Source organism: Paroedura picta, chromosome 2, assembly GCF_049243985.1.
Source record: "Paroedura picta isolate Pp20150507F chromosome 2, Ppicta_v3.0, whole genome shotgun sequence".
Classification (NCBI taxonomy): domain Eukaryota; kingdom Metazoa; phylum Chordata; class Lepidosauria; order Squamata; family Gekkonidae; genus Paroedura; species Paroedura picta.
The window spans coordinates 158016858-158040730 of NC_135370.1; the positions used below are offsets into that span (position 1 = coordinate 158016858).

Genomic DNA, 23873 nt, shown 5'->3' on the forward strand with positions numbered 1-23873 from the left:
TTATTCAATTGATGCAACTCAGTCATTTTTATTGCAACTGGAAGACAATACATCACAGAAACTTTATGGTAGGTTTTGGGAAAAGTGTTATTTACAATAATAACTGATGAAAGAGTTTGTCTTTGGCAATATGATTACACATCAAGAAACGTAAAATGCAAGTATGCCTCTAGATCAATTTTTTTCATATTTCCTAAAGATCGGCTGATTGCACTTGCCTTCCGACTGCTCATTTAGGTAAACACAAATACAACTTAACATTACTGTTTATGCCCCCCCCCATCACAGTACTCATTTCATGTTAATAAAACTGGCAGTTCCATACACCTAGTACAGCATAAAAACAAATGAAATTTAAAAAAAAACCTGAAAAGAAAAACAAAATTGGCTTATTGCTGTACTAACTTAACCTATTGGCCAGTGAAGGTCTTATGACCCTAAAGCATTGATATTGTACTTATTGGTCTTTTGATTGCTTCATCAATTTTTTTTCTGCAAAACAAAACATTTCAAAAATATTACAGAAGAGTATAAAAATGTACAAGTTCATAATGCTTTTCATACACACAGAAATCATTCCCTATCCCCAACCCGTCCAACGTTTGACACCAAGGCAGAGTTAAGTAGCGAGTGTGTATAATACGTATAGAAGTGAATTTGGTATCAAATCATTTCCCCCCACGCATCAGTGAACACTTATAAAAAGAAAAAAAGATCTCCCTTAATTAGAAATGAAGGAAAGTATTGAGGTTTTAGGCCACAGTCAAACAATTCTTAGCATGATGGCAACATTAGAATGCAACACAAAATCTTTCTGCTGTGATACAAATCCCTGTTTGGAAGGTCAGAAGGCAGTTGGATTCATTCCCACCACCAGAAAGGATTCCTGCTTTTTATAAATGGCTACACCTGTGAAGCCCTTTCTAACTTTGCATACTCAGATCTCTGCCACAGACCAATAACACAATCCTATTAACAGTGACACCAGTGTACACCCATTCCTTTGAATGGACTTAGACTGGAGTAGCTTTGCATAGGATTGAATATTTCTCAGCACAGTTTTAGAACTGTGTTCATTTGAAGAGGTTTCCATTTTCATCAACTCACTGCCATTACAATGAAGGGGACATTTATTTTCAAGAACAATTTTGGGTGCTAACAAAACCAAGAGAGAAAGACGTTGGCTTATTAGCAACCAGGAGCCCGTATCTTGTGTGACGTTATTTGTAACCAGCAAAATACAGCTCCGTAAACTCCATTTGTATTGTGAGAGGGCAGCTGGGCAGGGAAGTAAATAGTTGTTTGTTAGTCGCGGAAGGACTGCCAGGTTATGGTTAATGGATTCAATGATAAATCTCAAAGACAGTTCTGTGCTGATTCAAGATGGCCAGCACACACCACAAACACAAACAAAACACAGCTACTGCCTACCCAGTTTCCCAAAGATAACTCAATCTAAAGGGATTTAACAGGGTGTGAGAAAAGGCCAAGCCGACTGCAACACAGAATATTGTACAAATACTTATGAAACTCAGTTTAAAAAAAAGAATTTGGGACAGGACCCTTTCAGCTTTATTCACCCCATAAGGGAAAAAATAACAAGAAGCTAGCTACACCTTTTTATGCCCAACAATAAAAAGCAAAGACCCAGATAGAGATTGGAAGAGTTATTATTGTAAAAATGGTAACATATATTTCATATTAGTATAAATAATAAAGTTATTTAAATTAGATCACAGTGCTGCAGGTATGTACATAACAGTGTTTTACATATTAGTGGGAGAACTGTGAAGTAAGACTTAGAGATGTAATTGTCACTTGTCCAAGAGAATAAATGTTTCAATTTTGGGGGTGGAATCATACCATTTTGGGGAGGAGCCCCCCCTGAAACAAACAAATGCACAAACTAGACAACTGAGCTTCATCCAGCTAATGTTCTTAATTAAGCTAATTGTCTTTACATGTGAAAGTTGCAATTCTGTTATTCAACTCAACTTTATGAAGGCTTTTTGCAGATGACTCAAGAGCCAAAATTTGCTGCAACTGGTCTGTCTTAATTTATTCCACTAAATGGTCTGCCCATGAAAGCCACCTTATGAGACAGGCACGTGGAAGGTGGACAGTCTAAGCTAGTGGAACATCAGAGACTAAGTGTGAAGGATTCATAATCAAGTCTCTTTGGATCATCCCCACTGCGTTGCATTTTAGACATGTGAGCCATCTCGCCGAACTCTCCTCCATCCCAATTCCATGATAAAGCAATGCAAAAAGGACATCACAAGCATTAAGTCCTGAGAAAATACTGGTGAACAGCTAGTTTTAATTGCTCTTCTGAAGTTCACATGATGTGTTGGATTACGCTGCTTTTATGTCTGTCTGTCTCCCCCAAACACAGAACGTGACATTTGAGTATGTTCAAAGTCTAGTCTCAATCCAGAGGTCTTATGGTGGAAGCAAAGGCCCCGCTCTTTTGCATCTGCACTGGGGACAGCACCAAAGGCAAGGCCGTTCTCTTTTGCCAAAGGAAGAGTGAATAAGCCAGCATAGCACCAGTTTCATTTGCAATGTGCACTGAAGCCCCTACGGAAACTCTCAAAGAGGAATACTGTCTATAAAATTGCATTTGGACATGAGGTTCAATGGCTGGCATGGGTAAAAATCAGCACTAGTCCGAGAAAAACAAAGACCTGTTAGAACTTTGCTCACATCTTTTAACATGACTCATGACAATGGATGTACTGAGAATGGAAAACCATTCAATATTAATTTTTTTAAAGGCAAGAGACCAAACCAAGGCAATTCAACAGACAAAAAATATAGGGCATGATCCAGTCCCTGAAAACTGTCTGCAGATACTCTGTATATGTATACAAGCACACTGGGAGATGCCTTAAGAGCAATTGTGTCCTCTGCCCATATGCAGTGGTCTGCTATAGAGCATGGCACGACTGCTATAGGGAGCCTGGCAAGATTCCTGTCCAACTCTCTAGAAGTCTAGAGCAGGCAGAGTGTAGTGCCATGGGATGTGAGTAATCACTAGCCCACTGGAGCAAGTGGGGCTTTCCCCAAGGCAGATGGATGCATCTCAGCCCTCAGTTGGAGTAAAGGATTTACTGGGTCATTTCCAGTGGGCTGGTGGGATTCCAGAAGTGGCCTCTTTGGTCCTGCAACCATACGCCGGTTACACAGCTCAGAGGTCCACTGCATTTCACTGTGCCTAGCCCCCGTACCCTGAGAAAAGGGAATGGCGTTACAGGTTAAAGATACTCCAGATAAGGGTCAGACATACCCCTATCTACACACATTGGAATATTACGCACACCCTCTCCTGAGGACCGTACTAGCAAGACAGTTGGATCATTTCCTCATCATCCACACATATGCCATGAATAGTAATTTGATCCATAATTTTTCAACTATATTAAAATTCTAGCTAGTTTATACTACCTATAGTAAAATGGTCAAAACCAAAAACAATCTGTCAATGGCCTCCTGAAGATGTTTACACCATTATGAATTATGGTACTATGGGATCTTTTTTTGAGTGGCTGAATTCAAAGTATTAATTTAGCATTCTTTGCTGTGGCATAGAGATAAATAGTTAAAGTATGGAGAATACAATCCATTGTGAACTAGTGTTTCTGCACAACATCCATGAATGGAAATAACTCAAATCTATATATATTAGTTTAAGTTTGGCCCCAATTATATATTAGTTTAAGTTTGGCCCCAAGATAAGAAGTTGGCACCACAAAATATATTGGGAGAGATTTCATGGAGCAGAGAAATGACATACATGGTATATTTTGGAGTTTTAGAACAAAACAGGCCAAGAGTTCACAAATCCTTCCATATTTGAAAAACACTTCAAGTTCTGGTTTGTTGCATCCTAAATTAACCCAATGCATTATTTTGTGAAAAGATAAATTGCAATTATTTCTGTGCATTGTTGGTATTCAACAAAAATCACACACAGTTGGTAAAACTGTCTCCCAGGGATGGTCAACACATAAGGTATGAACCACTCAAAGTTCTCATTGATTTCACTAGGAAAACTGAACATCTCCTGAATTGTCTTCTGAAAATCCATGGAACAAAATATCAGGCTTTTGGTTTAGTTGCACCCTAAGTATTGTTATGGCCCTCTTTCCTTCTTTTTAGCAGTGGATTATACCCCAAATGGCTGTTTGACTCTTACAAAACAGCTTTATACCAAAGCTGAAGGGTATTGCCATAGTAGATTTACTTTGTTGATTAACAAATGAAATAAACATTATTCAATCACTGAACACTGTCCAGAAATGAAGGACAATTTTTTTCTACAAGTGGGATGGAAATTCCTGCAATGAATCCCAAGGCTAAATGCATGCACAAATTTACTGCATGAATGTCAAGTAAACAGAATTCTGGATTATAAAAAAGGGAACCGTTTATGTGGCTAATCTTTAAAGAACTACCAAATTTGATATTTAAAATGTTTATCAGAAAAAAAACATAGATTATAGAATAGTCAACAAATACTAGAGTAAGGAATATTATCCTTTGTGAACCAAACACTTATGCTAGTAACATTGGGCAACACATTCAGAAGAAACTAATGAAATAAATGCATCTATTTTGGATGTACATTTACGTTACAAACCAAAATGTATGGAGGAATGGCACACTTCCAGATCCGGAAGATCTGGAAGAATTCACGGAAGACTACAGTGGTGTGCATTATTTAAAAAGGCATTTAGGGCAGGACAACCAAGAATTTCTCCCTACTCAAGTGTCATTAAATAGTCTGGAAGATCCCCTCCCCATTGAAATCGATGGGAGTTGAGCAAGAGATAGTCCTACTGTGCCCATAGTGTGCACACAAGGGGAAAAAGAGATGCAATGGCACTCAATTTATAATTCAATTTACAGCACACCACTGCTTGATGTAAGGGGCATGGCATATTTACTGGAAGGGGTGCAATATGACCAGTAATGAGATATGGCAACACAATATGAGTCTTCCAAAACGATCTCTTGCCACTGTAGCAAGAAACTAGAGGTCTATTCTTGGGATCATGTACTTGCTCTTGACTCCAGAATCTAGCCTTTGGATTGCATTCCAGTCAGCAACTGAAAGAACCCTTTGGGTCACAACACAGACTTCAGAGTACACTGTATTCTTTGACTGTTTTTCTTTTAATTTCTTATGGGGTTCTTTTTTGTTTTGCTGCTTGGTCAAGCATTACCTCCTTCTCCACTCTTCTGTTTTACAGACACAATCTTTCCACCGGATTTATCTCCAAGGACGCACCATGATAGAAGCGGCAACAGTTTGATAGACTCGCAATCTGATGGTGTATCTTTTGTATATGCCCCCCCCCCACTCATACTGAATATATTCTGTGAAGTATCATTCCAGTAGCTTAGATCCAATGGAGGAATTTTTCAATGGGAGCATTTCTGCCCGTAAAATGTGGCTTTCTTGCCTCCCCTCTCCCACTGAGCCTGACATGATCACCCAAATTTTGCTCCTCAAGGCTGCAGCAGGAGGGGGAAGGAAGAGAGTCATGCTCCATGAACAGAAACCCTTCTGTTTGTGGAAGTGTGCTTTTTAGATTCAAGCCAGTGACAGCAAAATGGTATTAGCTGAAATAGATTTTAGCATTTTATGCCATGGTTCTCTTTAAGGCAGCCTAAAGTATAAGATTACATTTACTTTACTGGAGTCTATGGTCATGATCCAAAGAGCTCCGACAGGATAGGATCCCTTTCCCAGGCTAAGGTCCCAAAATGACCATATGCCTGCCAACCCTTTGGATCGCAGGTTTAAATCTGACCGTAGCCTAAGGATTATGGCCTTGGATACTAACCTTTCAAATAGTTCCAAGAGGTTGCCTTACGGAGGAGATCTCAATCTCATTATGGGGCTACTATCACTGCATGGGTAAGGTGTTAGTCAATCACTTTTTTTGACACCATGGCACCCTACAGCTGTAATCACTCTGAACCAAAGGACAGCGCTCCCTGGCATTTATTTCCCCATTGCAGATGAGCCCGTTGGTGCAGTCATTGTCTTTCCAAACCAATTTGTATGTTGTTTTGCCAAAATTCAAGCATCTCCTCTGGAAGCCTTATCATACACACTCACTACTCGCCTTGCCCTCAAAATTATTGCGTAATGTTAATACATGTAAAGACAAAGAAAGGACAAACGTGTTCAAAAAAACAGAGAAGTAGGGAGAGGGGGCTGAATGTGCAGACAAGGCAATTTAATTCAACCATCCAAGCCCTACCCGAGCATGAAGATTTATTTTTAATATTGCAGAGTAAGTTTCCCCAACAGTCAGTATTTGTCCCTGAAAAAGGTTAAACCTTAAAACACCTGCTTCCAAAAAAAACAACAAAAGAACAAAACAAAAAAGGAGAAAAAAAAATCCAAAACGAAAACCCAAAAAAACAAACAAACTAAGCCAATGGGCTTAAAAATTAGAGGCATAGCCTTTTTCTCTATTTTCTATATTTATATGAAAATAATTCATGCTTCATGCTAAATACATTATTTACCTTACAAGAACTTCTGTATCTTTGAATTAAAAAAGGGTTTTGTTTTGTACTCCCACGTCCCTCCCAGAAAGAAATCCATGCAAATGTGGATCTGAATTTTCTGCTGGCTATACTGGTTATAACTGGAAATACGTCATTATTTTTGCACAGATGAATCCTCAATGACATTAACTGGGTATGCCATTCTGAGGGCACTGTAAAGGAGCTCTATGTAATAATAATCACTTTATATTTTTTGCCCAAACACATCAATTTCCCCCCAAAAAAGGTAATATAATACTAATGGCAGGTTTTGTAGCATGTCTATTCCCCCCCCCCCCAGCATGATCAAATCCTACAAAAAAGGTTTCCTCATTTTGATCCTCCTTATATATCTACTCATAATTAGACTTGATTGCTTTTCACTCAGGCAGTTAAGAACTCATAGCTTGTCTTCCCATAATATTTTTGCAGGCAGTGCCAATATTCAGGCTTATGGCTTTTAAAAAAAACATTCGTTTAATTTAAATATAGAAGACAATTAATTGATTAAACAATATCACTAATCTCCCCCATTCCCCTTTCTCTTTATTTCACTGAAACTCATTGCATACACAGTTCAGTTTTCCACAATTTAAAAAATTATTAAGTCTTCACATTGTGAGCCCTATACAGTACATGAAGCACTAGAGCAGGGGTAGTCAAACTGCGGCCCTCCAGATGTCCATGGACTACAATTCCCAGGAGCCCTTGCCAGCATTCGCCAGCAAATGCTGGCAAGGGCTCCTGGGAATTGCAGCCCATGGACATCTGGAGGGCAGCAGTTTGACTACCCCTGCACTAGAGGTTCATTACGGTATGATCAGCTGTCTCCAGTGGCTACCCCAAGATTTTATGGCACAACAGCAAGCCACTCTAAGATTCTTGGTTTTGAGGACAACATGTGCCTCTTACTTTCCCCAAATCTCTACTCACATTCACATTTAAACCCGGTCATAAGGCTTTTAAAAGAAAATTCTAAAAGCCTGGCCTGAATGATTACCCAATTAACAAATTTCTTCTAGGTATATTTTTCAAGTGCCAAATTTTATTCTTCTCTCACGTTAATTGGTGATGTCATGGCGGTTTCAACCATGCCTTTCTGATAAAGCTGGAGAAAGCAATGGCAAATTTTGGCTTTTATTATTTTGTCTTCATGTAATGAAAAGCTTTTGTAAAATTAGTTGAGTATCAGTATGAGTTCTATGGCTTCAATCTCCTTTAAAAAATAAAAATCTCAAGGGTTAAAAAAAAAGAGAAACAAAACAAAAACTAAAAAAAGGAGAAAAAGAAAAAAAACTGAACAAAGAAAATATTTGTTGATATTGCCACAAATCATTAGAATTCACCTGACGTGCTGAAACGAAATTGTTTTGTAAGTTCAATCAATGGATTTGTTCTCGTTTTTTGTGGTGTCCTTTTGCTCTTTCTGCCCCTTTGCCGTCCGATTGGTGATGTTATTCAAACAAGACCGAATCCCTGCCAAATGCAGGAGCGATCCAGCTGCTTCCTTCATCTCCTCATCGTCACTCTCTGGGGGTTTCTCCGTACGTCTCTTTTTAAGAGGCAGTGTGTCACTTGGTACTTTTTTTGCCTTCAGTAAATGCTGCCGTTTCTTGTGCTGAGATGCGTACCCGCTGTCAGCTAAAGAATCCTTGGTCTCTTTCCGGTTTTGCCTTTTGTCCTCCTCCTCCGCCTCACTATGGCTCTCGTGGCTGTGGGAGCTAACTTCGCTGCCCTCACTGCCATCCCGGCTAACTTTTGTAACAAATTCGTAATGGTCATCCGCGGACGAAGAGGAAACAGAGTCACTAGCAGGCGATGTGCTCCTGGGGTTGGAAGATTTGGCACTGCTGTAGTTGTGATCCTCCTTTGGGTCACCGCTAACCACTGGAGAGCCACATGACGGTTCACTCTCTGTTCGCATCCGGCAGTTTACTATTCCGTTCCTGGAAGGAAAGGGGGAGAAACACAAGATGGGGAAATTATCCAAGCATTTCATCTCCGGAAGCAGTTTGGTAAGATTTTACTGAACAATTATAACACCTATACATAGCATCAGCAAAAAATCACTAATTTTATGCTGGGAAAATTAACAGAGGGCTATCTTTTTAAAAACTTGAACAAAACCTTTATTTAACAGAGAGATGAAGAAGAAGAAGAAGAAGAAGAAGAAGAAGAAGAAGAAGAAGAAGAAGAAGAAGAAGAGTTGGTTCTTATATGCCGCTTTTCCCTACCCGAAGGAGGCTCAAAGCGGCTTACAGTCGCCTTCCCATTCCTCTCCCCACAACAGACACCCTGTGGGGTGGGTGAGGCTGAGAGAGCCCTGATATCACTGCCCGATCAGAACAGTTTTATCAGTGCCGTGGCGAACCTGGCATGCCAGATTAGAAGTCTGCACTCCTAACCACTACACCAAGATATATACACTACAAGATATTTTTAAAAAGTGCAAATGTCCATTGTATTGTATTTTTCCTACACAATATGCATAGTGGAAGTGTACTGTGAATGAAAGGATACCTTTGGATCCATCCCATACGGTGGTCATTCTGCAATTATGTTTTTTGCTAACTGCATAAGCATCATAACATTCCAGAATTCATTAGTCTGCAATATTCTTAAACTATGATTTTATCCAGAGAACATTATTCATGTAGGACTGCCTTCTGTGTACTGGTACAACACCCTGGGGCTTCTATATAAAGTTTTGGTTAAACTGCTGCAGAAAAAAAAATGCTAATACAGAATAACTGTTAAGATCTGTTGATGGTTCGCTTTAGTTCAATATGGTTTCCATCACTGAAGTTCCTGGAAGAATATATTCTGTTAACCCAATGTGATAAAGCAAGGCTCTGTGATTTACAAGAGCCCTCAATTTCTGACACACTTGATGATTCTCAAAGTGTACTAAACTAAGACGCCTAATCATGGAAGAAATAAAAATGCAAGGCATTTCAATGACACTTGAGCAACCACTCCATGCCTTAACATCTTATCATTGAAACTGTCCTTCAAAACCAATAGAAGAGTTGCACTAAGCCACTGCAGACCTCACCTACCATTCTTCTATTTAGCATCAGGCATTACCAACGACCACAATACAAGAATCTGAGACAGTCAGCGAGAGGCATGGCCTTCTGTTTGCAAGAAACTGATAGGACATTTTGGAGGTCATTAATTCAGAGGGTTGCTTTTAATTGCAAGTGACTTGATGGTGCGCAACACGCAGGTACATAGCGATGGGAAAATTAAGCTTACATTGTGTGTTTGTAGGTAAGAGAGACAAGCAATTTTTTAGAGTCAGCATTAGCCATTCTTATGTTTCACAAACATCGCCTGCACCTATTTCCACATGAGCTCTGACGTTATCTTTGTTTTAAAAAAACGAGTTGCATTGAAAGCAATCTATTCCACAGTTTAACTAGTCATCACCCTAATTAATATACCACTTACCAAAACAAAACCTGGGTGGTTTACAATGAACTAAAATCTCCCAGTGTTGTATGAAACACCGGCTTTCTTAGCTTTAAATATGATGCCTGGTAATTGGCCCTGACCTGGATCATCCAGCCTAGTCTGAGCTAATCAGATCTCAGAAACTAAACAAATTGTCCCGGTCCCTATTTGGATGGAAGAAGACCAAGGAAATCCAGGGTTGCTACACAGAGGCAGGCAATGGCAAACCAACTCCGAATGTCTCTGGCCTTGAAAACCCCACAGGGTTCCCATAAGTCAACCGTGACTTCACAGCACACAAAACAAGCAACGCCCCCCGCCCCGCCAATGGCCCAAAGCTTATTACATTTCATTAGGATATGGGACAGCACCAGTCCTAAAAACAAAATGGACTGTCTTTTCATTATACACGAACGCTATCTGTGAGACCGCCTGTTGCCCTATGCTCCCCCCAGGGCCTTGCACTCTGCGGGTTCCAACTTATTGGTCATTCCTGGCCCCAGGGAGGTGTGCCTGGCCTCAACTAGGGCCAGCGCCTTTTAGGTCCTGGCCCCTATCTGACGGAATGAGCTCCCGGAGGAGTAGAGGGCCCTGCGGGAGCTTCCAGCTTTCCGCAGGGCCCTGAAAACGGAGTTCTTCCACCAGGCTTACGTTTGAGGCCAGGGCAACGAGAAGATATATGGGCCTCCCCAAAGAAAGAGTACCCCATCATATGTCATTAGTGGTGGTCATCCTCTCTCTCATTTCCCAGCGAGTGGGTGGGTTGGTTGCTGCTGGTTGTGGGTAGTTTTCTAATTGCTGGTTTTAAGGGAAAATAGGGGATTTAGAGGATAGTATTGCTTTTATCTTGTAACCTGCCATGAGCCAGCTTTGCCGAGAGTGGCGGGTAATAACAACAACAACAACAACAACAACAACAACAACAATAATAATTATTATTTTAAAAATGTAAAGCAGGGGAAGTCAAACTGCGGCCCTCCAGATGTCCATGGACTACAATTCCCAGGAGCCCCTGCCAGCATTCGTTGGCAGGGGCTCCTGGGCATTGTAGTCCATGGACATCTGGAGGGCCGCAGTTTGACTACCCCTGATGTAAAGTATTCTGAATAGATGTTCTCAAACTGTACCCTGAATGTTTTATTAATCCTACGCATTTTCCAAAGCACAACAGAGCAAGACACGTATGCTGTGTCTACTTTCAAAAACGCTAAGCAGTTCAAACAAGATTACAAAATATGTACAAGACTGATAGATTAACAAACTTTCATTGTGTTATTAAGAATATTTCCTGAAGGATGGATACAATCATTTAAAAAATAACACAAAGTCCTTGCCTCTACCTTTTCTTGCTCAAGAAAATTTAATTTTCTTGGATATTAGGAGGTGGTTTATGGTCCATAAATTATATGCAGAACCCAGCAGGGGAAAGAAGACAAAGACAAAGCTCTTTCAATTATTAATAGCTAAATGCAGTGTCATTCATGATTGTGCAGCAAGCAAGCTCCACTCACTCTGGGATGGTGCCACCACTGCAGGGGTTGTCATCAGAGGATGCCAAACGCTTAAGAATAGAAGTCATCCATATTCAAAACAGTTGTATGGTGAATTTATAACCAGCTCCTTAAAATACTTCATTAAGCAAGAAGCATGCGCTGCCCGTGAAGAGCCAGGCTCTTAGTTTCAAGGCTAAAATGAAGAAGATGCTCAAGATCCTCGCAATGTAGAGGGAAGGAAACTGAAGCAACTTGATTTTTTCCCCCTTTACTTACAGGGGCACATAGTTGGCGCAAGGTTGCTCAGTCAAGAGCACACGCCACTGAATCTTAGCATGAAACTAGCAGTAACAGCCTTGCTCCAAGGAAATAAACACAATAGGTGGGAAATCACACACAGTGTGGAAGGCTCTTTGTGAGCAAAGCACATTGAGCTTCTCAAACCTACTTTGCATATTTTTTATTTTACCATATTTAACAGATTGTATCTTTTTAAAAAAATGCCACCCTGCTTTCCTTACAGCTAAAACTGCATTCTATTTTCCACAGCTGGATAGTTTGGAGTGAAGCATTTCAGTTGCGTTTTTACAAGTGGTAACAAGCAAAGGACAGGCCAACTCAGCTGATGCAGGCGATGGAGAGAGCAGCAGGAAGCCGCTTGCCTTCTGCCGCAGTCCCAGAGGTCCATCCCGCCACCTCCTGTGCTGATCAGATTAAGAGTGCCAGCGGCAAGCTTCAGCTGTTAAACCATCAGGACGGGAAAATGGAGTGCCTGGCTTGACAGAGCTAACAAAGTGTTATGTAGAACGCACTCAGGTGCTGAATGTGAGTGGCTCCCCAAAGCATTCTTTACACCAGTGGTTTTCACTTCCAGATTGCTCCTACTAGATTCTAGAAAATATCCTTTGCCACCTGGTATTTCGTCCACTGATGAATACCACTGAAAAATGTTGTGAATGAACAGGAAACACACACACGGATTCTGCATTCCAACGTGGCCTCCTGGGGAGGTCCAGGGTGGCATAAGCCTGTGCGAAAAAACCCATTCAATACAGTGCCACTAGATGGCAGCATAGAACATTTTTAGGGATGCTGGAGGACAACCTTCTAGTACCTGGCCTTTCCCTGACCCACACACCAAGCAGGGCATACAAAGAAACCAGAGAATTATTTAACTATAAGCCTGCAAGTGCTCAGCTCTCTTTAAGGTTTGCTACCGTGATGAGGGTGTTCCTGTCCCTTGCTTTGGGAAAACAGGGTTATAAACATGTCCACTCTAAATACTAAGGAGGAGAACAAGAGATTTAATAGAAGAAGAAATAAATCTATTTTTCTGGGAATGGAAGATGTGGGATGTTATGACCATCTATAAACAAATGTAACTTGTTGAGAGCAATATATGGAGATAAATTTGCTCACAAAACATGCTTCAATGTGGAGTTAGCCAGCAGCTACCAAATACTATCTTAATGACAAGTTCACGAAATATTAGTTGGTGTAGTGGTTAGGAGTGGCGTCTTCTAATCTGGCGAGCTGGGTTTGATTCCCTGGTCCCCCACATGCAGCCAGCTGGGTGACCTTGGGCTCGCCAGGGCACTGATAAAACTGTTCTGACCGAGCATTGATATCAGGGCTCTCTCAGCCTCACCTACCCCACAGGGTGTCTGTTGTAGGGAGAGGGAAGGGAAGGCAAATGTAAGCCGCTTTGAGACGCTTTCTGGTAGAGAAAAGTGGCATATAATTTTTATTTATCTATTATTTGGATTTATATAACTGCTGCTCTCAGTGAACTGGCTCGCAGCCGTTTACAGGTATGTAAAATACAGATCCAATTCATAAAACAACAATGTCAACAGTATGAAACTCTACAATATTACAAATGAAGGTAATAATTAACAAACTCATTCCCCGCACAGGGAACCATTGGGCCCGTCTAATATCAGGCAGATCTCAAAAAACGGAGATGATATCAGAAGGGGATGATCACCGCTTGGCTCAAGCACAGTATAATACAGGCCCAAAACCCCTAAAGGGAGGGGACCCAATCTTAGCCCCGGTATCACCATCTGCCCTCAACCAAACACCTGGTGGAAGAGCTCCATCTTGCAGGCCCTGTGGGCCTGCAGCTCTTCAGGGACTTCATTCAACCAGGCAGGGGCCATGACAGAAAAGGCCCTGGCCCTGGTTGAGACCAGGCATGCTTCCTGAAGTCCCGGGACCATAAGCAGATTCCTACCCACAGAGCAAAGTACCCTGCGGGGAGCATAAGGAGGTAAGCGGTCCCTCAAGTATGTAGTCAGGGGAAAGACTGAGGAAGGAGTGCAGCATGCAAGACGGGAACAGCAGCAGGAAGGAGGGCGATTAAAAATTAACCCCTGCCTCCCTGAGCAGCTTTGCAGATGTCCTCCATTCAGGGGGAGTACACAGATATTTAGAAAGTCAAAGCCATTATTTAGCTGTTTTTTTTTTGTATCTCATTTTTTGCTACATAAAGGGGTCTCAAAGGGGATTACAATCTCCTATCCTTCCTCTCCCCACAATAGACACCCTGTGAGTTAGATGGGGCTGAGAGAGCTCTAAAATAAATGTAACTGACTCAAGGTCACCCAGCAGGCTGTATGTGGAGGAGTGAGGAATCATACTTGGATCTCCAGGTTAGAGGCTGTGACTCTTAACCACAACACCAAACTGGCCACTACACCAAACTCATCAAAGAGTGACATTTGGCTCCTGAACCACTGGTTATCAGTGATCTACATCAGTGGTCCCCAACCTGCGGGCCGCGGCCCGGCGCCGGGCCGCAAAGGCCATGGCGCCGGGCCGCGGCTCCCTCTCCCCGCCCCCCCCCCCGCAGTAAAAAACTTCCCAGGCCGCAAGCTTGCGGCCCGGGAAGCTTCTTACTGCGGGGAGGGCGGGGAGAGGGAATCAGGGCCGGGCCGCGCCCGCGCGGCCCGCGGGTGCGGCCCGATCCACGGGTGCGGCCCGCGGGCGCGGCCGGGAGCGGCTCGCGGGCGCGGCCCGATTTGCGGGCGCGGCCGGGCGCGGCTCGCGGGAGCGGCCCGATTCGCGGGCGCGGCCGGGCGCGGCTCGCGGGCGCGGCCCGATTCGCGGGCGCGGCCGGGCGCGGCTCGCGGGCGCGGCCCGATCCGCGGGTGCGGCCCGCGGGCGCGGCCGGGCGCGGCCCGATCTGCGGGCGCGGCCGGGCGCGGCTTGTGGGCGTGGCCCGCGCGGTCCCTGCGGGCGCGGCCCAATGCCCTGCCGGTCCCCAGCCTAATAAAGGTTGGGGACCACTGATCTACATCATATAAATACAAGTACCACAAGACATCAGCCCTCTCAATAGCTGGATCAGCAGAATCTTTCCCAGCATTTATTATGCTTAGACAGCTTAACTGGATCATCTTATCCCGAGTCTTCAAATCATCTGGAAGCTGCTCCAAGTACTTGGAAAGACTTTTCCTTAAACAGAGCTGGTACCCCCTCCTCCCTGGCAGTTTGATAATTAGAGATTCTAAAATTCAGAGTGGAAATGCAGTACATCTTGCTGCCTAGTATGTCCAAATGTCTGTTCTCACAGTCAGTGAGTGAATAGTGCTGACGTGACTGTATTCATCTATATTTACTGAAGTTGGTGGGGAGCGTACAGCCAAATGCCCTGCAGCACCTGGCTTAATTCTATACACGATCTCCATTTTTCTTTGAGTTGCTAGAGCTGAAGCCAGTTTTTGCCATGCTTTTGAAAAGACCAGGATCAGGAAAGCCACCATTGTTGAAGTCTCAGCATAGAGTCTGACATCAAATGTCGAAACATCTTAGTTTGAGAGCCTTAGGAATACGGAAGTTTCTCCCCTTACAACCAAAGGTCAGGAGAAACAGACGCAGGATCCCCTACGCTCCCCTTGTTATAACACAATGAAATTGAATATTGTCCTCTTCATCAATCAGAGTTTAGAATGGGCAAGGATCAGTTCATCTAAGTTAGTGAAGGACTGATCCACTGGCCCTCATACTCTGGGGACATTTGGTGGGATAGGGGGCATCACCAGCCTCCACAAAAAGGTCCTGGAGCTCACAGTGGGCTTGACCCAAGGGCAGATCTGGTGGTTCATCTTCCTGGCCACAAGATAGCTGGATCCAGTTTGGAATCCTTCGTTCACTATTCACAGATGTGGCTGGTTGTGATTTGCCTCTGTGCTTGGAATACTTGTGTTTCTTTAAGACCCATTATGCACGGGGGGGATAACGCACATTCGGGGTGGAATGGCGGCAACTAAAATCACCGATAACCCACGGTGCTGGCTGCAACCGGCCGCAGCTTCGGTGCATGCCGCCGAAAAAGCCGCGTTAGCGAAACGTGGAAGCGCAGCTTCCGGGTGACCGGGGCGCAACCAGAAGCAGCGCCAGGGTTGCCGCGTGCATAATCGGTTACTCTGGGTTTTGCTGCCATTGCGCCCCGTCCCGTGCATAACCAGTGTGCTTCGCGTCTTCCCCCTCCACGTTTTCCATGTGACCCGAAATCGCTGTTTCGGCGGCCGTGCATAATGGGCCTAAGGGCAGTTGGGATGCAGGCCATACATACTCTGGATTATCTGGGGACTGGGGGTCTCCCATCCCTCACTATTTCAACTGCAACTAATACTGATCTCTTCACTGGAACTGAGGGGCTTTTCCTTCAAGGCACAACGGGCACAGATTGGACCGTTGGAGGTTTGAATCCCTGAGCCCTTGGGGCTAACGGAACCAATGTGACTGAATCTGAACTCAGTGCTGATGGTTTTTGAGAGATGAGCCACCAACAAGGCTTTCTCCCAGAGCAGCTTTAAATCTGGAAGCTCTGTCAGATCTCGCCCTCGCTATAAAACACTGACAAGTCAAGCAGGTGCCCATGTTGCGAGCCGTGCCTAGACAAATGAGGCACATGACAGTTCATGCTCATCTCAGCAAGGCAGCAAGTGCACTTTCTGAAGAGAAGAAGAGTTGGTTCTTATATGCCGCTTTTCTCTACCCGAAGGAGTCTCAAGGGGGCTTACAGTCGCCTTCCCTTTCCTCTCCCCACAACAGACACCCTGTGAGGGAGGTGAGGCTGAGAGAGCCCTGATATCACTGCTTGGTCAGAACAGCTTTATCAGTGCCATGGCGAGTCTAAGTTCATCCATCTGGCTGCATGTGGGGGAGTGCAGAATCAAACCTGGCTCACCAGATTAGAAGTCTGCACTTGTAGCCACTGCACCAAGCTGGCTCCTGGATGCCATAACACTGGGTCCACAAGCACAAAATTAAGGAAATCACTAGAAACTGAAGGAAAAACCTCCGAAGGTCGGCACCTTAAATTGGTTGGAGGCTCTACTGTAGATTTTAAGCTAGAAGAATATTCTCTGTGGCTAGCCTGTGCCTGTGAAGTCCCAACGTGGACCTGCGAGGCAAGACAGAAGTTGATCTCAGTATTTTTTCCTTGAACATTTCTGTGTGAAGATATGGGGAACGTTTCCAGTTCAAAGAGGGAGAATCTTTCTCTGGCATCACTGGTACTAGGGGAGTTAAAGGTTAAGCAACATGCCCTCACCTAATCAGGCCCTATCCCAGAGGGTCAAAGAGTCCAAGTCAATGCTCTTGCTGCTATTGGCAGGAATAATTACCTAATTATACATGCACGCCACTACAGCAAGCACAGGTTGTGTAATGATCTGTTAATAAAACAGTGTTTTGCCTATCATCAGAACAGCTGTAGCATTAATGCAGAGCACGGCTAAGGAGAAGGAGGCCTTTAACTTCTCCGTATATACTTTCATGTGTTATATTCCCATCCGTGAAGCACATGTCACAAGTCAGAGAAATATCTCTGATTACCCACAGAAGGCATTTTCGTTACCAAGATTTATTTTAAAAGACCTTTTGGAGTTGCTGCTCAGCAAGCTAGTCCCTCACGGGTGGTACAATGTAGATCTGGTACCTAGTCTATGGGTGGCAAATGTTAATTTTACTCATGGGCTGGCAGGAGCTCATGGGAACTGAAGTCCATGGGCATCTGGAGGGCCGCGGTTTGACTATCCTTGCTTTACATCATTGAGTTTAGTCTTATATTGGTGTCACCAATTTATGAGATTAGTCTCCATTAGGAATAGTGACATTGTATGGAAGGCCCTGCCCTGATCTGTATAGCCCAAGCTAGCCTCATCTAGCCACATCTCAAAAGCCTCGGATGGGAGACCACCAAGAAACACACCAGGGTCTCTAAGCAGAGGGAGGCAACGGCAAACTGCTTCTGAATGTCTCTTTCCTTGAAAGTCATCTGCAACTTGACTGCAGCCAAAAGAAAAAAGAAAACCAAAAGGGAAGGCTCTTTCGCAGGGGTGACCCTAAGGCACAGCCATTTCCCTCAAGCCAACGCATGAAATAGAAACACAGAAGGATCACTGCTGAGATAAATGAGCTGGCTGTGAAGACAGTTTAAAAGGCAGAAGGAGGAGGCCTAGCTTCTTAATACTGCTTCTTTGTCCAGGGAAAAAACTAATTGCTAAACTACAGTCTTACACCCTTTTTTTGGCAGGATCGCCAATAACTCACTCTACTTACTTGAACACAAACTAAGTTGCTGCACAGTTTCCCACCTGTACCCACTGTGTCTAAGGACTGCTCCTTAGAAGGCCAGATCCTGAAGATGAAACTGAAATACTTTGGCCACCTTATGAGAAGGAAGGACTCCCTGGAGAAGAGCCTAATGCTGGGAGCGATTGAGGGCAAAAGAAGAAGGGGACGACAGAGAATGAAGTAGCTGGATGGAGTCACTGAAGCAGTCAGTGCGAACTTAAATGGAATCCGGGGAATGGTAGAGGACAGGAAGGCCTGGAGGATCATTGTCCATGGGGTTGCGATGGGTCGGACACGACTTCGCACCTAACAACAACAACAACCCAAGCTGTCATGCATTTCCAGAGGAGGATTTCTAGATGCACACAAGGCTATAAGTAGTCACTGTAGTATTGTATGCACATTCTTCAAGTAGGAAAGAGCAAGACTGATCTGAAAAGTGCACATTTCTTTCTTTTTTCCCATTTATGAAGGACAGTCCTGCAAGCACGAATCTTACGGGTGCACAATCATTACAGAGAGAAAAATTCCTGTAATTATTCTGTGGGTATTTATTATTGTTATGGCTCCTTAAATTGTTATAATTTTTACAAATAGTGGTGGTGATGATAGAGGAGGATGCAGAAAAGATGTCAACTATATGGTCCTTCACGGGAGAAGAATTGTATGAAATTCTTCAATGACAAAAGGAAAGGGGGGAGTCTCAAATGCGAAGGCTCCTTGAACAAGCCACAATGAAACTACTGCTGCTATGCAAGAGCCTTAACACTGGATTAGTGTTTTTCTTGTGGTTGAAAGCTTAATTTCACCAGTCAGGAGTTATGTATCTTCTAACAAATAATCCCACAATTTTCCAGTGGACTCACAGAGGCATTTCATATGACCATAAACTCATCCTGTTGCTCTATATCAAACTGATTTCTCATGCTGGTTTTCTACAATCTACCATGAGCTTTTGTAATATGGAAATAATGTGTATTTCCTAATAAATTTGAAGGGGAGATGGATGGCTGCCCTGATTCTCCCCTAGAAACATTAGCCAGCTGCCCAGAGGCAGTGACAAGGTGGCTCAACCCTCAAGCAGAGTTGTCTGAAGCTCAACCCTTCAAAGATGGAGGTCCTATGGATGGGGAGGAAGGGTCTAAGCGAGGAAGCGCCCTAGCCAAACCTGGATGGTGTGCAGCTATCTGTGGCTAGCTCCACCAGGAATCTGGGCATGATCCTAGATGCTTTCCTCTCAATGGATGCTCAGGTCACAAGAGTAGTATGGCTAGCATTCTATCACCTCCGCCAAGGCAACCTACTAGTACTCTACTTGGCCCCAGAACACAGCCACAGTGATCCATGTGATAATCACTTCTAGACTAGACTTCTGCAACTTGTTCTACACAGGACTACCCTTAAACTTGATCCGGAAACTGTAGCTGGTCCAGAATGCAATGGCCAGGGGCCTCACAGCAACCCCATGGAGGTCCCACTTCTGGCCCATTCTCCAACAATAGCACTGGTTACAAGTCAAATTCCGGATCAGGCTAAAGATTCTGGTAATTTCCTTCAAGGCCAATATGCAGTCTGTTCCCAGTGTACCTGAGGGACTGCCTCTCTACCTATAGTCTTCAAAGAGCTTTGCGCTCTGCCACCTCCAACCAGCTAGTGATCCCTGGCTCTGAGGAAATCCACTTTACCTCCATCAGGGCCAGAGCCTCCTCTGTCCTAGCCCCCAACTGGTGGAATGAGGGAGGGGAGATCAGGGCCCTAACAGAACAAAAACAATTTGGCAGGGTCTGCAAAAGGGAGCTCCTCTGCCAGGCATTTGATTGAGGTCAGCCAAAGCTAATCAACATTGACTGGGGCCCCGAACCCCCCTCCCATGAATCCATACACTTGAACTGACCAGCCATGGGTTTGTTAGATTGTTACTTGTTAGAAGGTCATCCTCCCTGTTCATTACTGTTATTATTGTTATTACTCATCTGACACAGCCATTGAGTTTTATGTATTGTTCTTGTTTCATATGAACTGCCCTGACCCTAGGGGGAAGGTGGTATAGAAATGAAATAAATAAATAAACCAAGAATTGTTGTCAAAAACCATGTACTGTTCTGGAAAGATTAGTACAAGACAAATGACAATTCATGAACTAAAAATAGTGATATTTCCATTTACTGATAAATCTGGAGCAAAAGAGCTATTTATGAACTTTAAGCCAAAAGGATAACAGCAAAATCATATAATCTCCTCATGTCTAACCCTTAGTCATATCAAGCAGTGGATTTGTCTGATTTTTTGTTTTGTATTTTTGAATAGAGCACATTACCGAAACAATTCCCATTTGTCTGCATCTTGTTTTGGACACGGAAAGGTGAAATTACTGCAGAAGATAATTTATTAATTGGCTCCAGAGCCAACAGCCAGGTCAGTCATAACAGAAACTGAGATACAATAGAATTCATCCAATCAATAACCTTGTGAAAAGAGAACAGTCTACAGATGGCTTAAACAAGGGGAAACTGGGAGATACAATGCTTCAACAAAGCATATTTAAACACGGTCAAATGCTTAGCTAGACCTCATATATTGTGAGCACAGTAGTAATCATTTGTAAATAAATATTCTTGTGATTAAATGGTACATATAGCTGCATTCCTTGTGAAAGTGATGCATGGAATGACAAGCATGGCATTCATCCAGGATCACTTGGGTATGAAATTGGGGACACTGTGGGTGGGCAGGTAGTTGTGAGTCCCTGCATTGTGCATGGGGTTGGACTAGATGACCCTGGAGGTCCCTTCCAACTCTATGATTCTAGGAGTCAGTGCAAGCCATAACTTCAGCATTGTCTGATGCCTTTTATAAGGAGTAGCAACTGCTTTGGGTAGGTAGCCTGCAAGATCCACTGCTCAAACTATCCTGTGATAAAATAAACACAGATGGAGTAGATACATTAGTTGGTTGGAACTATTATTATTATTATTGGATTTATTACCTGCTGCTCCCAGCAAGCTGGCTCATGGGGGGTTACAACACTAAAAATCCCACAATAAAATATAATTATCCCCAATTAAAACCATTCGAAGACTGATGACCAATTAACCCTCTACCCACCCCTCTGTTCAACAATTCCCCCGTCCGATGCCTCAGGGGAAAAGATGTAATGGGAGGAGAACCTGATATCCTGGGGCCCTCGATCTTATTGCCACCTGGCCTCAACCAAGTGCCCAGTGAAAGAGCTCTGTCTTGCAGGCCCTGCGGAACTGCACAAGCTCCATCAGTACCCTTAGTTCTTCCGGGAACTTGTTCCACCAGGTCAGGGCCAGGACCAAAAAGGCCCTGGTCCTGGTCAAGGCCAGGCGTACTTCTTGTGGACCGGAAGCCACCAGGAGATACATATCCACTGACCATAAGGCTCTGCAGGGAGCGATAGGCAGTCCCTCAAATATGTGGGGCCCAGACTGCAGATGGCCTTGAAAGTTAACACCAAAACACTGAACCTGATCCGGAACACAATTGGTAGCCAGTGCAGCTGCCTCAGCACCAGCTGGATACGAGCCCTCCGAGGTATCCCAATGAGGACCCTAGCAGCTGCATTCTGCATCAGCTGTAATTTCCGGGTCAAGGATGAGGGTAGGCCCGCATAGAGCGAGATACAGAAGTCAAGACAAGAAGTCATGTTATACTAATGTGAAAGGGCTGTTTAATTCATGCATTGAAAGCATGGCCAAAATGAGAATTTACTTGGAAATAAAAGCAATTTTAAATATATATTCACCAGCTTGCAATAAGTGTTGCAATTTTTAATATTCAAGTTGTCAGTCCAGTGTCTTGGCTACCTCATTGGCCAGAACCACAGGAAGCGAATGGAAACAAAGTCCCATGGAAACGGCTGGAAGATGCCCAGGAGCAGCACTTGTTTTAGAGCAGCCAGTGAGTGATCTGGATCCTTACCTTACTGCAGCAGCCATGCTTCCGATAGGGTTTATTGGCAGTGGCCTGACTCCGGGGAAGATTCCTCGACTCAGAATGCGAGCTCCATTTTGTATCACTCCGGGAGGAACTGCAAAGCAAAATACAAGAACAAAGAAAAAATTAGAAGAGTATGAATGAGTTGATCAGGCATCAAGCTTCACGTAATTCCAATCTTCTCAGAGCAGTTAAGAGAAGGGTTAAGAGTCCATGGAGCATTCAAAGTGCAAAGGAAAATTTGTATGCTGCTTTTCCAAACCTACTCTTCAGCTCACAAATAAACTAATTAAGACAATTTTAAAAACCATATAATATCAAGAAGGACTTAAACAAAACCAATATGACTATAAACAGCCAATAAAAACAAGCCGGAGTGTACAAGCGCTTGAAACAGAGCAGTCTGAATTGACTTCGATAAAATAGTCTGCAGGATAGGAACTGATGACGAGGCAGCAACAAAAAATGGAATACTTTTGTTAAAAGCCTGGGCAAAGAGAAAAATATTGGTCCAGTATCTAGAAGATTTTAACTAAAACAAAAGCGTATGCCAACGCAGAGCAGGGACACTGGATTTGATAGAAAGTTACACATGACTGCCTGCTCTCACAGAATGCTTCTATGTTTTTAAGTGTATGGCACAAAGATCTGGCAGGTGGCTCTTCTCCCAGGAGTGAAGCACATGGACTTTACAACTTTACAACTTGACCTTGACAACTTGAGGGGGGAAAAATAGCTTGTAAAAGGAGTTAAGAGCGTTACAATGCTACTCAAGCGCCATCTTATTAAGATTGCTTAATTGCTGCTTCAACTTCTGTGTCATGTCTATAAACTCCAGTTCTGTTTTGTTCACCACTAAGGCTCCCATATACCCAATACTTTAACTTCTCCCCAAAGAATTACAGTCCCGGGCTGTACATTTCATTTGCATGGCATCACAGACAGGACACCGGCTCCTACACCATGTAGGGTGCTTTTCAAATGGAAACCAGATATTCATCAGATAAACAAAAGTCATATCTTGGAAGGCATACCTGAAAGCATCTACACCTCCAGACAAAAAAGTATGAATGATATTTCCCCACTGCACAAATTGATGAGAAACATCAGAAGTATGCCCCATGTTTTCAGTATTTAAACTGCTGTGACTAAACCATTCTCTGTTAAAGCAACAACTAGCAACCTATTCCTTACAAAAATACAGAACTTGAAATTTAGTATAGAAACCAACTACACCAAATTTCAAATTCACCTCCATTTTTCTACGGAACAGATTTTGGTTCTGTCTTAACAGAGAATGTCTCACCTCTTAAGTTACTCCCATGATTATAGATCAGGAGCAGTGAAGCAGATCCCTTTCTTGAGTAGTAACGCTATCTGATTGATACTTTGGTGGCCCAAGCAAGTACTTCAAGGGAAGTACTTTAGATCCGTACCTAATTGTACAGTCAAGCCAGAACCAAATCTCCCAAGACAGGCATGGTCAATTGCCAGGGAATCTGTCAACCCCTGACAACATTTACTATAGGAAAGGTATTTTTCTTTACAATATCAAACATTAAACAGGACCCTAACAACTGGGTCCATCTTAGAATGAAACAGAACTTTAATTCTTTGAAGTTTGTCATATTTAGACTAGCCAGAGCAGTTTTGTTCTTGCCCTGTTTGCAGGAAGTAATATGACACCCTCCCCCCCCCAATTACTTGTCAAATCCAGGGAGGGGGAGATTTGCTGTTGAGGAACAGCAGGTAGGATAGAGGGTGCTTAACCAGTGCCCTGTTTAAATGACTGAATATGTGGAGGAAATT

At 43.4% G+C, this 23873-nt stretch overlaps 1 protein-coding gene across 7 annotated transcripts in view; it reads right to left on the bottom strand.

The window, feature by feature from the left end:
* FOXN3 (forkhead box N3) overlaps positions 1 to 23873 on the bottom strand; it is a 226303-nt gene continuing 202430 nt past the window's right edge. For all 7 annotated transcript variants that reach the window (XM_077323446.1, XM_077323448.1, XM_077323441.1 and 4 more), the window contains 2 exons: positions 22050 to 22158; positions 1 to 8513 (listed from right to left, as the gene is read on the bottom strand). In XM_077323446.1, the coding sequence (XP_077179561.1) occupies positions 7946 to 8513; positions 22050 to 22158 (677 nt within the window). In that variant the 3' untranslated portion in view covers positions 1 to 7945. The remainder of the gene's footprint in view (positions 8514 to 22049; positions 22159 to 23873) is intronic.